Source organism: Leucoraja erinacea, unplaced genomic scaffold, assembly GCF_028641065.1.
Source record: "Leucoraja erinacea ecotype New England unplaced genomic scaffold, Leri_hhj_1 Leri_653S, whole genome shotgun sequence".
Lineage (NCBI taxonomy): Eukaryota > Metazoa > Chordata > Chondrichthyes > Rajiformes > Rajidae > Leucoraja > Leucoraja erinaceus.
The window spans coordinates 49358-65000 of record NW_026576568.1 but is presented as its reverse complement, the minus strand read 5'-3'; the positions used below and the strand labels follow the sequence as shown (position 1 = coordinate 65000).

The following is a 15643-nucleotide window of genomic DNA, read 5'->3' as shown; positions in this document are numbered from 1 at the left end:
GTAGAACCTCCCTGCTCCTATACTCAAATCCTCTTGCTATGAAAGCCAACATACCATTCGTTTTCTTTACTGTTGTCACCTCCTCCTAGATAACAATGGCCCGGCAGCAGAATCGTCCACGTCTCGGGGTGGGGGGGGGGCTGGAAACTGGAAGTATCCTGAGCTAATTCTGCTACCACCATCATCTACTGCGACAAGTGATGGCTCCACACTGATTGTCGCCGGAGGCTGGTGGCCTTTTCAGGACGGACGATGACAGCGAGGTCATTATTTGAATCATGGAAGATGGACACAAAAGAAGAAGAAGCTAACAATGATTTTTTCTACATTTTCCTTGTCCTGCATCTCTTTTGATCTCCTTTTGACACCTTCCCCTTCCTTATCTCTGTGTCTCCCCTTCCCCTGACATCAGTCCGAAGAAGGGTCTCGACCTGAAACGTCACACATCCTTCTCTCCACAGATGCTGCCTGACCCGCTGAGTTATGCCCCTGTCCCACTGAGGAAACCTGAACGGAAACCTCTGGAGACTTTGCGCCCCACCCAAGGTTTCCGTGCGGTTCCCGGAGGTTTTTGTCAGTCTCCCTACCTGCTTCCACTACCCGCAACCTCCGGGAACCGCACGGAAACCTTGGGTGGGGCGCAAAGTCTCCAGAGGTTTCCGTTCAGGTTTCCTAAGTGGGACAGGGGACATTACTCCAGCACTCTGTGAAACGTCACCTATCCATGTTCTCCACAGATGCTGCCTGACCCGCTGAGTTACTCCAGCACTCTGTGAAACGTCACCTATCCATGTTCTCCACAGATGCTGCCTGACCCGCTGAGTTATGGTGCAGCAGCATCTATGGAGCTAAGGAAATAGGCAACGTTTCGGGCCGAAATCCTTCTGGAAATAGGCAACGTTTTGGGCCGAAACCCTTACGGGTTTCGGCCCAAAACGTTGCCTATTTCCTTAATGCCATAGATGCTGCCTGACCCGCTGAGTTACTCCAGCACTCTGTGAAACGTCACCTATCCATGTTCTCCACAGATGCTGCCTGACCCGCTGAGTTACTCCAGCACTCTGTGAAGCGTCACCTATCCATGTTCTCCACAGATGCTGCCTGACCCGCTGAGTTACTCCAGCACTCTGTGAAGCGTCACCTATCCATGTTCTCCACAGATGCTGCCTGACCCGCTGAGTTACTCCAGCACTCTGTGAAGCGTCACCTATCCATGTTCTCCACAGATGCTGCCTGACCCGCTGAGTTACTCCAGCACTCTGTGAAGCGTCACCTATCCATGTTCTCCACAGATGCTGCCTGACCCGCTGAGTTACTCCAGCACACTGTGTCACTCTTGACTCACCCATCGGGGAGGAAGCTACACTGCCAGCTCATGGGGCTGTTGACGTCCGAGTGAATCGTTCTCTGGATGCTGCGAACCTCAACCTCGCTTTTCCCAACAGTCAGCATTTTGGGTCCCAGGTTCAGCTGTTCGACAAAACAAAGGAGACAGCAGGGAGACATTTAGAATGACATTACACTAAACATTAACGGCTTCACCCTGTGTCCATCCAGTGTGCTCGCTTGATTGTAATCATGTGCAGTCTTTCCTCTGCCTGGATAGCACACGGCAAATATGTTTTTCACTGTGGCGCAGCGGTAGAGTTGCTGCCTCACAGATCCTGACTACGGGTGCTCTCTGTACGGAGTTTTCACGTTCTACCCGTGACCGCGTGGGGTTTTCTCCAGGAACTCCGGTTTCCTCCCACAGTTCCAACAAAGTACAGGTTTGGAGGTTAATTGGCTTTGGTAAAAATGTAGGGAGAGTGCGAATGCGCGGGGAGATCAGATCGCTGGTCAGCATGGACATGGTGGGCCGAAGGGCCTGTTTCCTCGCTGTATCTCTAAAGCTTAAAGTTAAGGAAAGGCTTAGAGGCATATGGGCTAAATGGGACTAGCTCAGGTGGGGCGCCCTGGATGGCATGGGCGAGTTGGGCCGAAGGGCCTGATTCCCTGGAGGATAGTTCTAATGTACGGGGTGATCGCTGGTCGGCGCGGACTTGGTGGGCCGAAGGGCCTGTTTCCATGCTGTATCTCTAAACTAAACTCAGACGTACATCTGGTAATAGCAGAGTCTTTCACCCAGAGTCACTGAATCAGGAACCAGAGGACATGGGTTTGCGAGGGGAATGTTGCCAATTGTTCCCAGTGTGTAGGATAATGCTACGGGAAAGGGGTGGTCGCTGGTCGGCGCAGACTCGGCGGGCCGAAGGGCCTGTTTCCACGCCGCGTCTGCGTCTCCACGTGTAGGAAGGAACTGCGGTTGCCGGTTTAAACCAAAGGTAGACACAAACAAAAGATAGACACTAACCCAGAGGGTCAGACAGCCTCTCTGGAGAGAAGGAACAGGTGAACCTTTTTCAGACCGAGTCAAAGGGAAAGGGGACAAAGAGATATAGATGGTGATCGCAACTTCTACTGAAGTGTGGACGGCCGTCGGCTCGCTAGGAGCTCATCCGCCCTTTGACAGGTCTTGTTTTTGGTCCTGCTGGGGGTCCACAGCCCCCCTCCTCACCTGGCAAACCAGGTGGGGGAGACAGTTTGTTCGCCGACTATCCGGCCATGGAGCAGGTAGCACGGGATTACATGAAAGATATGCGAAATTGATTAATGAAAGATATGCGAAATAGTAACAATGACGGAGGAGACAGGCCATTGTTAGCTAGTGCGGGCTGGGTGAGGGTGAAAACCAGTTACAGACAACGAGACTCAACAAGACGACCAAAGATGGTGACAGACTTGACACGAGATGCCCCACCCACCTCTCACCTGCAGTTCTGGATGCAATAATCATCTCGGTACTCACGTATGTGGAGGTGGACAGTTGCATTTCGCTGTCGAAGGCCAGAAAGACCATGTTGTCGGGGACGTGGTTCCTCTGCGCCATGATCCGCAGAAGCACCAGATTACTTGCTTCCGACACAAAACCTTTCAGGTCTCCCAGGCTGAAGTTCATAGTCTCAGACTTCACACTCTGTTCCAACACAAGCAAAGTGAACAGGGTGACAATGGGACACAAAGCAACTGGCTGACTTTACATTGAATCGGCAGCACCGTATACTCTGGAGAGGGGATCTTGTTGAAACATGTTAGATTATTAAGGGTTTGGACACGCTAGAGGCAGGAAACATGTTCCCTATGTTGGGGGAGTCCAGAACCAGGGGACACTATTTATGAATAAGGGTAAACCATTTAGAACGGAGACAAGGAAACACCTTTTTTCACAGTGAGTTGTGAGTCTGTGGAATTCTCTGCCTCAGAGAATTCCACAGACTCACAACTCTCTGTGAGAAAAAGTGTTTCCTTGTCTCCGTGGAGGCCGGTTCTCTGGATACTTTCAAGAGAGAGCCAGATAGGGCTCTTAAAGTCAGGGGATATGGGGAGAGGGCAAGAACGGGGTATTGATTGGGGATGATCAGCCATGATCACATTGCATGGCGGCGCTGGCTCGAAGGGCCGAATGGCCTACTCCTGCACCTATTGTCTATTGTCTATTGTAACAATCCTAATCAAGGACAAATCGCACATGGTCACTCCCTCTTCTCCCCTCTCCCATCGGGCAAGAGGTACAGAAGTGTGAAAACCAACGCACACACACCTCCAGATTCAGGGACAGTTTCTTCCCGGCTGTTATCAAGCAACTGAACCGTCCTCTCACCAACTAGAGAGCGGTCCTGACCTCCCATCTACCGCATTGGAGACCCTCGGACTATCCTTGATCAGACTTTACTGGTTCTATCCTGGACTAAACAATATACATGTTATTCCCTTTATCCTGTATCTGTAAACTGTGGATGGCTCAATTATAATGGGGTATCGTCTTTCCGATGACTGGTTAGCACGCAACAAAAGCATTTCGCTGTACCTCGGTACACGTGGCAATGAGCTAAAGTAAACCAACATGCCTCCGCACTTTGGGACCTTGTATCCACGGAATCATGAGAGTCAAGACACTAGATACATTTATTTGATACAAGATCCATTTATCATAGAGCGGAGAAACTAGCCCTTCTGTACCTCTTGCCTGATGGGAGAGGGGAGAAGAGCGAGTGACCGAGGTGAGAATGGTCCTTGATTATAGACAATAGGTGCAGGAGCAGGCCATTCGGCCCTTCGAGCCAGCACCGCCATTCACTGTAGTCATGGCTGATCATCCCCAATCAGTACCCCGCCCCCCCTCCGTTCCTGCCTTCTCCTCGTGTGAGAGGAGGTTAAGAAGATCATAGTTATGATGATGCTGCTGGCCCTGCGAGGCAGCGTGACGTGTAGATGGGGTCAGTGGAAGGGGAGGTTGGTTTGTGTGATGGTCCGGGCTGTGTGGATGGGGTCAGTGGAAGGGGAGGTTGGATTGTGTGATGGTCCGGGCTGTGTAGATGGGGTCAGTGGAAGGGGAGGTTGGATTGTGTGATGGTCCGGGCTGTGTAGATGGGGTCAGTGGAAGGGGAGGTTGGTTTGTGTGATGGTCCGGGCTGCGTCCACAGTTCTCTGCAATTTATTGCGGTCTTGAATGAACTGATCCCAAGCGGTGATGCATAATATGGTAATATGTGATAACATGCTTTTTACGGCCTCATCTGGTGGGAGTTGTTGTGGACATGCCAAATTTCCTAAGCCATGCGTGTGTGTGTGTGTTTGTTTGTGCGCGCGCGTGTGGACATGCCAAATTTCCTAAGCCATGCGTGTGTGTGCGCGCGTGTGTGTGCTCGCGTGTGTGTGCGTACGCGTGTGTGTGTGCGCGCGCATTTGTGTGTGTGCGTGTGCGCGCATGTGTGTGTGTGTGCGCGCATGTGTGTGTGTGTGTGCGCGCATGTGTGTGTGTGTGTGCGCACGCGTGTGTGTGTGTGTGCGCGCGTTTGTGTGCGTACGCGTGTGTGCGCGCGCATTTGTGTGTGTGCGCGCATTTGTGTGTGTGCGTGCATGTGTGTGTGTGTGCGCGCATGTGTGTGTGTGCGCGTGCATGTGTGAGCACGTGTATGTATATTCATGTTGTGTATATGTGTATGTATATGTGGTTGTGTTTACATCTTCGCAAAAACACTACGCGGTAACGAATACATATTTACATATTCTGATTGACATTTTCCCCCTCGAGGTGGAGGTCACCTTCACTGAACATTTTATGCTTTATTTCTCAACTTATTACTGATTAAAAATAAGTAAGACGTTTAAAAACATCAAAAGACTTTGAATTTAAAACAACCAGCTTTCACTGATGACGTCACAATGGCTCAGCTAGCAGTGATCAGTTTCACTGAAGATTACATCCTACATTTCACAGTATTTGTGATTAAAGCTTTAAAAATGCCAACTTTCACAAGATATTTACATATTCTGATTCACATTTTTCCCCTCAAGGCCGAGAGCACCTTCACTGAACATTTTATGCTTTATTTCTCGAATTATTACTGATTAAAGTTTTAAAAAATCAAGAAACTTTGAATTTAAAACGACCAGCTTCAACTGATGATGTCACAATGGCTCAGCTAGCTGTGATCAGCTTCACTGAAGATTTCATCCTATATTTCACGTTATTCGCTATTAAAGCTTTAAAAATGCTAACTTTCACAAGATTTTTACTGTTAAAATCATTCCTGCCAGCTTCCAACACACTTCGATACAATGTTGTGATACAGGAACACTCCGATACACAAGAGGGGGAGGGTGAACTGCTATTGCAATATGCAGGGGAAGTGCAAATGTAATTTTTTTTAAAGCCCACTGCTGAGGGAGGCAGGGCAGTGCTGGAATCATACACTCGGGAACAGCTTGAGTTGGAGGACCACACCTCCTGTGGGGGCTATGGGTAGGGAACGGGTGCGTTGGGGGAGCAGACCCAACAGGGCTAGTACATATATAAAACTTCAAATAACCCCTGCTTTCCTTCCCTCTCCATCCCCTCCCTCTTCCCAGTTCTCCCACCAGTCATACTGTTCCGACTACATTCTATCTCTGTCCTACCCCCTCCCTTGAAATCAGTCTGAAGAAGGATCTCAGCCCGAAGCGTCGGCCATTCCTTCTCACCAGAGATGCTGCCTGTCCGGCTGAGTTACTCCAGCATTTTGTGTCTATTTTATATATACATGTGTGTGTGTGTGTATATATTTATATACACAGTATATCTAGAAGTGTGTGTATATATATATATATATAAATAAATACACACACACATATATATATATATATATATATATATACACGTGACCAACTGCAGACCCGTTGGGTCTGCTCCCCCAACGCAAGATTCCACCACTCACCCATTCCCCCAACGCAAGCCGTTCCCCCAACACAATATTGCACCACTCAAGCATAGCCCCAAACTGCGCAGGCACGGCTCATTTCTCCTCATCCCCCAGCACTCCCTCCTCCTCCTCTTCACCCTCCCTCTTCAATACATAGAGGGAGGGAGGGGGGGTAGAGAGCGAGGGGGGTAGAGAGGGAGGGGGCAGAGAGGGAGGGGGGTGGAGAGGGAGAGGGATGGGGTAGAGAGGGAGGGGTAGAGATGGTGGGAGTGAGGGTGGATAGGGAGGGGCCGTCTCCCTCCTCCACACACCACCGCTCCATCTCCCTCTACCACCCCACTCCCCACCCCATCTCCCTCCTCCTCATTTCCTTCATCCTCCTCCCCTCAGTCCCATTCCCTGACCCAGGACCTACCCAGGTGGAACTGGGCCTCTATCTCGTGCTCGGCCCGGGTCCTGGCTGTACAATCCAGCCGTCAGCTCGGCCGCCGCTTGGGTTCCACCGCAGGCCCCCGATATCATCTCCGGGCTCGTTCCCTGACTCCGGACACAGGCTCGTCCTTGGTTCCAGCGGCAGCTTCTTTCTCGGCCCCCGGTCACGGCACCATCCCAAGCCCCGGGCTCGGCCCTCACTCCAGCACCAGGACCAGCACCAGGCTCAGCTCCAGCCAGTGCCCGCAGCATCACCCTCGCCACTGAGCGTCGGGCGCTGGCGTCTGAGACACGAGCGCTGGAGTTCCCCTCCCTCCCTCCCTCCTGCCTTGCGAGGCCATTGTGACGTCACTCGGGGTTCTTGGGCTGTTTTTAAAACTAATAAACGATTACAAACTTCGGAAATGTAGGTGGGACTGCGACGGGAAGATATTTATCGCCTCGACGGGAAAAATGGGAGTAGAATGTGTGAAAATGGGAAGGCTGTGGCCTAGCGTTTGGAAGAAAATAGGAATTAACCACACGCACACATATATACACACACACACACACACGCAAACACACACACACACACACACACGCACACACACACACACACATACACACGCGTACACATACACACACACACACACACACACACACATACACACACACACGCACACACATACACACACACACGTACACATACACACACACACACACACACGCACACACACACACACACGCACACACACACACACACGTACACACACATACACACGCACACACACACACACGCACACACACACACGCACACACACACACAAGATGAAGAGTTTTAGTATTATAGAGATATATAGTCTGTGGAAGGGTCTGTGGAAGACCAGAAACATCACCGATATATATGTCATTTCGTTTGGACCTCAAGGGGTCCAAATGACAAATTAATTGAACCTTGAATCTTGATGTGTGTGTGTGTGTGTGTGTGTGTGTGTGTGTGTGTGTGTGTGTGTGTGTGTGTGTGTGTGTGTGTGTGTGTGTGTGTGTGTGTGTGTGTGTGTGTGTGTGTGTGTGTGTGTGTGTGTGTGTGTGTGTGTGTGTGTATAGATCATGTCTCTAACCCTCGGTAGACAAAAGTGCTGGAGAAACTCAGCGGGTGCAGCAGCATCTATGGAGCGAAGGAAATAGGCAACATTTTCGGGCCGAGACCCTTCTTCAGACTGATGTAGGGGGGGGGGGGCGGGAAGAAGGAAGGAAGAGGAGGAGCCAGAAGGTCTGAGGGAGAGCTGAGAAGGGGAGGAGACAGCAAGGGCTACCGGAAATTGGAGAAGTCAATGTTCATGCCGCTGGGGTGCAGACTGAGGCGCTGCTCCTCCAATTTCCAGTGGTGTTCACTCTGGCCATGTCACTAATGCATAGAATTATCAATGCATAGAAAGTGTTGGAGCTGACCCTTACAATGTCTTACCTCACCCACGGTGACTTCCCTTGTCATGAAGTATCCATCGAGTGTCTTTTTCATGTCTGTTTTCTTGGTCAGAGAATGTTCCTTCAGCTGCGACCCAGACAACCAAAAAAAAACGGACGGGAGAATTGCTGTCAGCGTGTACAGTATATCCCATTGAAACATAAAATCAGACAATACAGTAATGTCACCTCTCCACCCACCCTGTCCTTGGTTATCTTATCAAGCAAGGAGGTACAGCAGTTTAACTCAGATTTAGTTTAATTCAGTTCAGAGACACAGCACGGAAACAGGCCCACCGAGTCCGTCCCGCACACTAACACTCCCCTAAACACACACTGGGGACAATTTACACTTATACCAAAGCCAATTAACCTCCAAACCTGTACGTCTTTGGAGTGTGGGAGGAAACCGAAGATCTCGAAGAACCGAAGATCTCAGGGCCCTAGTAGAAACATAGAAATTAGGTGCAGGAGTAGGCCATTCGGCCCTTCGAGCCTGCACCGCCATTTAATATGATCATGGCTGATCATCCAACTCTGTATCCCGTACCTGCCTTCTCTCCATACCCTCTGATCCCCTTGGCCACAAGGGCCACATCTAACTCCCTCTTAAATATAGCCAATGAACTGGCCTCAACTACCCTCTGTGGCAGAGAGTTCCAGAGATTCACCACTCTCTGTGTGAAAAAAGTTCTCCTCATCTCGGTTTTAAAGGATTTCCGCTTTATCCTTAAGCTGTGACCCCTTGTCCTGGACTTCCCCAACATCGGGAACAATCTTCCTGCATCTAGCCTGTCCAACCCCTTAAGAATTTTGTAAGTTTCTATAAGATCCCCTCTCAATCTCCTAAATTCTAGAGAGTATAAACTCTCTAGAATTTAGTGAGACCACACCTGGAGTATTGTGTGTAGTTTTGGTCCCCTAATTTGAGGAAGGACATTCTTGCTATTGAGGGAGTGCAGCGTAGGTTTACAAGGTTAATACCCGGGATGGCGGGACTGTCATCCCAGGGATCCCAGGGATTCCTGGGATGTCTGGACTGTCTTATGAAGAAAGACTGGATAGACTTGGTTTATACTCTAGAATTTAGGAGATTGAGAGGGGATCTTATAGAAACGTACAAAATTCTTAAGGGGTTGGACAGGCTAGATGCAGGAAGATTGTTCCCGATGTTAGGGAAATCCAGGACAAGGGGTCACAGCTTAAGGATAAGGGGGAAATCCTTTAAAACCGAGATGAGAAGAACTTTTTTACACACAGAGAGTGGTGAATCTCTGGAACTCTCTGGCACAGAGGGTAGTTGAGGCCAGTTCATTGGCTATATTTAAGAGGGAGTTAGATGTGGCCCTTGTGGCTAAGGGGATCAGGAGGTATGGAGAGAAGGCAGGTACGGGATACTGAGTTGGATGATCAGCCATGATCATATTGAATGGCGGTGCAGGCTCGAAGGGCCGAATGGCCTACTCCTGCATCTAATTTCTATGTTTCTATGTTTTTATGTCATATGCTGAGAGAATGGAGCAGCTGGGCTTGTGCACTCTGGTGTTTAGAAGGATGAGAGGGTATCTCATTGAAACATATAAGATTGTTAAGGGTTTGGACACGCTAGAGGCAGGAAACAAGTTCCCGATGTTGGGGGAGTCCAGAACCAGGGGCCACACAGTTTAAGAATAAAGTGTAAGCCATTTAGAACGAAGATGAGGAAACACTTTTTCTCACAGAGAGTGGTGAGTCTGTGGAATTCTCTGCCTCATCGGGCGGTGGAGGCCGGTTCTCTGGATGCTTTCAAGAGAGAGGTAGATAGGGCTCTTAAAAATAGCGGAGTCAGGGGGATATGGGGAGAAGGCAGGAACGGGGTACTGATTGTGGATGATCAGCCATGATCACATTGAATGGCGGTGCTGGCTCGATGGGCCGAATGGCCTACTCCTGCACCTATTGTCTATCTCGGAGAAAACCCACGCAGGTCTCGGGGAGAATGTACAAACTCCGTGCAGACAGAACCCGTGGTTGGGATCGAACCCGCTTCTCCAGTGCTGCAAAGGCAGCAACTCCACCGTTGTACCACCGAGCCGCACAGGGCTAATTCAGGGACAGTTTCTTCCCAGCTATTATCAGGCAACTGAACCATCCTATCACCAACTAGAGAGCGGTCCTGAGCTACCATCCACCTCATTGGAGACCGTCGGGCTATCTTTAATCGAACTTGAATTTGAGTTTAGTTTAGTTTAGTTTATTGTCCCGTGTACCGAGGTACAGTGAAAAGCTTTTGTTGCGTGCTAACCAGTCAGCGGAAAGACAATACATGATTACAATCGAGCCGTCCGCAGTGTACAGATACGGGATAAATGGAATAACATTTAGTGCAAGGTAACGTCCAGTGAAGTCCGATTAAAGATAGTCTGAAGGTCTCCAGTGAGGTAGATGGGAGGTCAGATACTCGTTAGTTGCTGGTAGGATGGATCAGGTGCCTGAGAACCTGCACTCTTTATCCTTTAGGAAGTAGACAAAAAAAATGCTGGAGAAACTCAGCGGGTGAGGCAGCATCTATGGGGAAAAGGAATAGGCGATGTTTCGGGTCAACACACCGGCCAACCTGCCATATCTAAACTAGTCCCACCTGACTGCGTTTGGCCCATATCCCTCTAAACCCGTCCTATCCATGTACCTGTCTAATTGTTTCTTAACCATTGTGAAAGTCTCTGCCTCATAGAAACATAGAAATTAGGTGCAGGAGTAGGCCATTCGGCCCTTCGAGCCTGCACCGCCATTCAATACGATCATGGCTGATCATCCAACTCAGTATCCCGTACCTGCCTTCTCTCCATACCCTCTGATCCCCTTAGCCACAAGGGCCACATCTAACTCCCTCTTAAATATAGCCAATGAACTGGCCTTAACTACCCTCTGTGGCAGAGAGTTGCAGAGATTCACCACTCTCTGTGTGAAAAAAGTTCTTCTCATCTCATCTCCCTCATCTCCCTCCTCCGCCAGCTCGTTCCATACACCCACCACCCTTTGCGTGAAAAAGCTACCCATCAGATTCCTATTAAATCTTTTCCCCCCCCTCACCTTAAAGCCATGTCTTCTGGATCATGATTCCTCTACTCTGGGCAAGAGACTCTGTGCGTCTACCCGATCTATTCCTCTCAATATGTTGTACACCTCTATAAGATCACCCCTTATCATCCTGCGTTCCAGGGAATAGAATCCTAGCCTGCTCAACCTCTCCCCATAGCTCAGGCCCTCGGATCCTGGCAACATCGACATCAAGGTGGCAGGGTGGCACAGCGCTAGAGTTTCTGCCTTATAGCGCCAGAGACCCGGGTTCGATCCTGACTACGGGTGCTATCTGTACGGAGTTTGTACATTCTCTCCCGGACGAACGTGGGTTTTCTCCAAGATCAATAGACAATAGACAATAGGTGCAGGAGGAGGCCATTCGGCCCTTCGAGCCAGCACCGCCATTCAATGCGATCATGGCTGATCATCCACAATCAGTACCCCGTTCCTGCCTTCTCCCCATATCCCCTGACTCCACTATCTTTATGAGCCCTATCGAGCTCTCTCTTGAAAGCATCTATCAATGAACTGTGGCCTCAACTACGTTCCGTGGCAGAGAATTCCACAGATTCTCCACTCTCGGTGTGAAAAAGGATTTTCTCATCTCGGTCCTAAAAGACTTCCCCCTTATTGGGTTACTGCCAACCATTTTAAATTTATAATCCTTATTTTGATCTCAGACATGGACAGAAACATTCAGTGATAAGGCGGTAAATGACCTTTATATATTCTTGGTGTTGTAGCTCTGCTGTTGCAAGGGCACCCGAGATGCGAGCTGGAAAATAAAGCGTATCTTTAGTCAGAGGATAGTTAGTCTGAGGAACTCATTGCCACAGATTCAGATTCAGATTCAATTTTAATTGTCATTGTCAGTGTACAGTACTGAGACAACGAAATGCATTTAGCATCTCCCTGGAAGAGCGACATAGCATATGATTTGAATAAATAATAATAAGTGTCCGGGGGGGGGGGGTGGTGATTGGCAGTCACCGAGGTACGTTGTTGAGTAGAGTGACAGCCGCCGGGAAGAAGCTGTTCCTCGACCTGCTGGTTCGGCAACGGAGAGACCTGTAGCGCCTCCCGGATGGTAGGAGGGTAAACAGTCCATGGTTGGGGTGAGAGCAGTCCTTGGCGATGCTGAGCGCCCTCCGCAGACAGCGCTTGCTTTGGACAGACTCAATGGAGGGGAGCGAGGAACCGGTGATGCGTTGGGCAATTTTCACCACCCTCTGCAATGCCTTCCGGTCGGAGACAGAGCAGTTGCCATACCATACTGTGATGCAGTTGGTAAGGATGCTCTCGATGGTGCAGCGGTAGAAGTTCACCAGGACCTGAGGAGACAGATGGACCTTCTTCAGTCTCCTCAGGAAGAAGAGACGCTGGTGAGCCTTCTTGATCAGAGTTGCGGTACAGAGGGCTGCGGAGGCCACTTCAGTGGATATTTTTAAGGAAGAGATAGACAAATTCTTGATTAGGGCGTCAGGGGTTGTGGGGAGAAGGCAGGAAAATGGGATTAGGAGGCAGGGATCAGTCATGACTGAATGGCGGAGTGGACCTGATGGGATGAAAGGTCTAATTCTACACACGCGGCAACCACACTAACACTATCCTACACACACCAGGGACAATTTACAATTTACAGAAGCCAATTAACCTACAAGCCTGCACACCTTTGGCGTGTGGGAGGAATCTGGAGCACCCCGAGAAAACCCACGCAGATCACGGGGAGAACGTACTAACTCCGTACAGACAGCACCCGTGGTCAGGATCAAACCCGAACCCGTTATGGTCCTTGATTGAGGTTAAAGCCCATACTGCACACATGTGTGTTTCCCGATGTTGGGGAATCCAGAACCAGGGGCCACACACAGTTTAAGAATAAGGGGTAAGCCATTTAGAACGGAGACGAGGAAACACTTTTTCTCACTTAGAGTTGTGAGTCTGTGGAATTCTCTGCTTCAGAGGGCGGTGGAGGCCGGTTCTCTGGCCACTTTCAAGAGAAAGCTATATAGGGCTCTTAAAGATAGCGGACTCAGGGGATATGGGGAGAAGGCAGGATCGGGGTACTGATTGGGGATGATCAACCATGATCACATTGAATGGCGGTGCTGGCTCGAAGGGCCGAATGGCCTACTCCTGCGCCTATTGTCTATTGCATGTTGTCACACTAAGATAGCACGGCGGTAGATTAGCGCAATGCCAGAGACCCGGATTTGATCCTGAACTCAGGTGCTGTCAGTGTGGAGCCTGTACGTTCTCTCTGTGACCCGCGTGGGTTTTCTCTGGGTGCTCAGGTTTCCTCCCACACTCCAAAGGCGAGCGTGTTTGTAGGTTGATTGGCTTCTGTCAATTGTTCCTGATATGCAGTTGGTGGATGTGAATGTACGTTGCCATGTGAACTGGTGATCGATGGTCATCATGAACTTGGTGGGCGGAGTGTTTGAAGGCAAATGTATGTCCCTTACAGTCAGAGACAGGCGAATTTATATTGGGACTGTTGGGACTGAAGGCAGATAAATCCCCAAGGCCTGATGGTCTGCATCCCAGAGGACTCAAGGAGGTGGCCCGAGAAATCGTGGGTGCATTGGTGATCATTTTCCAATGTTCTCTCGATTCAGGCGATACAGACTAAGGGACTGTGGTACACTGTGAAATCGACAGAAGGATGGAGGGTTGGGTGTGTATGCGTGCTTTGTTCGTGATATTTATTTAGTTGTTTATCTTTTAATATTTTACCTTGTATGTATCGTTAGCTTTTAGAAATGTTTGAATGCTGCACTGACTGGCTGACATTTTAAATTTCGTTGTACATGGTTCATGTTACAATGACAATAAAGAAACTATTCTATTCTATTCTATTCTATTCTGGATCAGTTCCCGTGGACTGGAGGGCAGTCCACTTTGAAAGAAAGGAGGGAGAGAGAAAACAGGGAATTATAGACCAGTTAATTCACTATAATTCACCAATTATAGAGTGGTGAATCTCTGGAACTCTCTGTCACAGAGGGTAGTTGAGGCCAGTTCATTGGCTATATTTAAGAGGGAGCTAGATGTGGCCCTTGTGGCTAAGGGGATCAGGGGGTATGGAGAGAAGGCAGGTACGGGATACTGAGTTGGATGATCAGCCATGATCATATTGAATGGCGGTGCAGGCTCGAAGGGCCGAATGGCCTACTCCTGCACCTATTGTCTATGTTTCTATGTTAACCTGACATCGGTGGTGGGGAAGATGCTGGACATTTGGAACGCAGTGACAGGATCGGTCAAAGTCAGCATGGATTTATGATGTGGAAATCATGCTTGCCTAATCTTTTGGAATTGTTTGAGGATGCAACAAGTAGAATGGATAAGGGAGAGCCAGTGGATGTGGTGTATCTGGACTTTCAAAAAGCCTTTGACAAGGTCCCACACAAGAGATTAGTGTGCAAAATTTGAGCACATGATATTGGGGGTAGTGTATTGACATGGATAGATAACGGTTTGGCAGACAGGAAGCAAAGAGTAGGAATTAACGGGCCCTTTTCAGAATGGCAGGCAGTGACTAGTGGGGTGCCGCAAGGCTCGGTGCTGGGACCCCAGTTGTTTACAATATATATTGACGGTTTAGGCGAGGGAATTAAATGTAACATCTTTATGTTTGCGGATGACACAAAGCTGGGTTGGCAGTGTGAGCTGCGAGGATGATGCTAGGATGAGGCTGCAGGGTAACTTGGATAGGTTGGGTGAGTGGGCAGAAGCATGGCAGATACTGTCACAGTCTGCCCTCTCCTCATTCTCATCCACTTCACCTCCTGGTACTTTTCCACCGGTCCCTCCTTCTCCTCACCTGCCTGCCTGCCACTCCCCTCTCATCAGCCCAACTCTCCTCACCTGTTGCACTCAGTTGCCTCTGATCACCTATTAACCTGGTATATAGACTCTCCTCACCGTTCACACAGTGCCAGATTGTCGCAGCATTCATGCAAGACTCTCCAGCGATTTCCCGACTGCCTACACGGATTCGAACCTGCCTGCCCCTGACCATTCCGTCCTGTCGTCTTCCCGGATATCACCTCAGCCTTCTGTCCCCGACCACGGCCTTCGTCCCGTACCTCCTGGGTTCTGTCTGCCTCTCTCCTGGGCTGTTTGGTGTATCCCTGCAATGGCTTCTCGACTTCCTGCCTGGCTTCGACTCTCCTTTCGTCTGTCCCTCGCTGGTTTGTTTGCATCGTGTGTTGGATCTCCTGGTTACCGGACCTTCCGCTACCCCGACTATGTCTCCTGCCTGCCCCTCTTCGGAACCCTCGCTCAATCCTGCGCCTCTGTGTGAGTACGGTGTACCCATTCCTGTGTTACTACTCTGTGTTACAGTATCGTAATAAGGCTCATGACCAATTATACCTGCCTGATTCTGTGCTGCTATTGGGTCCAAGCTATACCCG

The 15643-nt window shown here is 49.6% G+C and overlaps 1 protein-coding gene across 18 annotated transcripts in view; it reads right to left on the bottom strand.

The window, feature by feature from the left end:
* catip (ciliogenesis associated TTC17 interacting protein) overlaps positions 1-15643 on the bottom strand; it is a 49676-nt gene that overhangs the window by 8035 nt on the left and 25998 nt on the right. For all 18 annotated transcript variants that reach the window (XM_055631105.1, XM_055631110.1, XM_055631112.1 and 15 more), the window contains 4 exons: positions 11942-11997; positions 8161-8247; positions 2849-3016; positions 1346-1470 (listed from right to left, as the gene is read on the bottom strand). In XM_055631105.1, coding sequence (XP_055487080.1) covers positions 1346-1470; positions 2849-3016; positions 8161-8247; positions 11942-11997 — 436 coding nt within the window. The remainder of the gene's footprint in view (positions 1-1345; positions 1471-2848; positions 3017-8160; positions 8248-11941; positions 11998-15643) is intronic.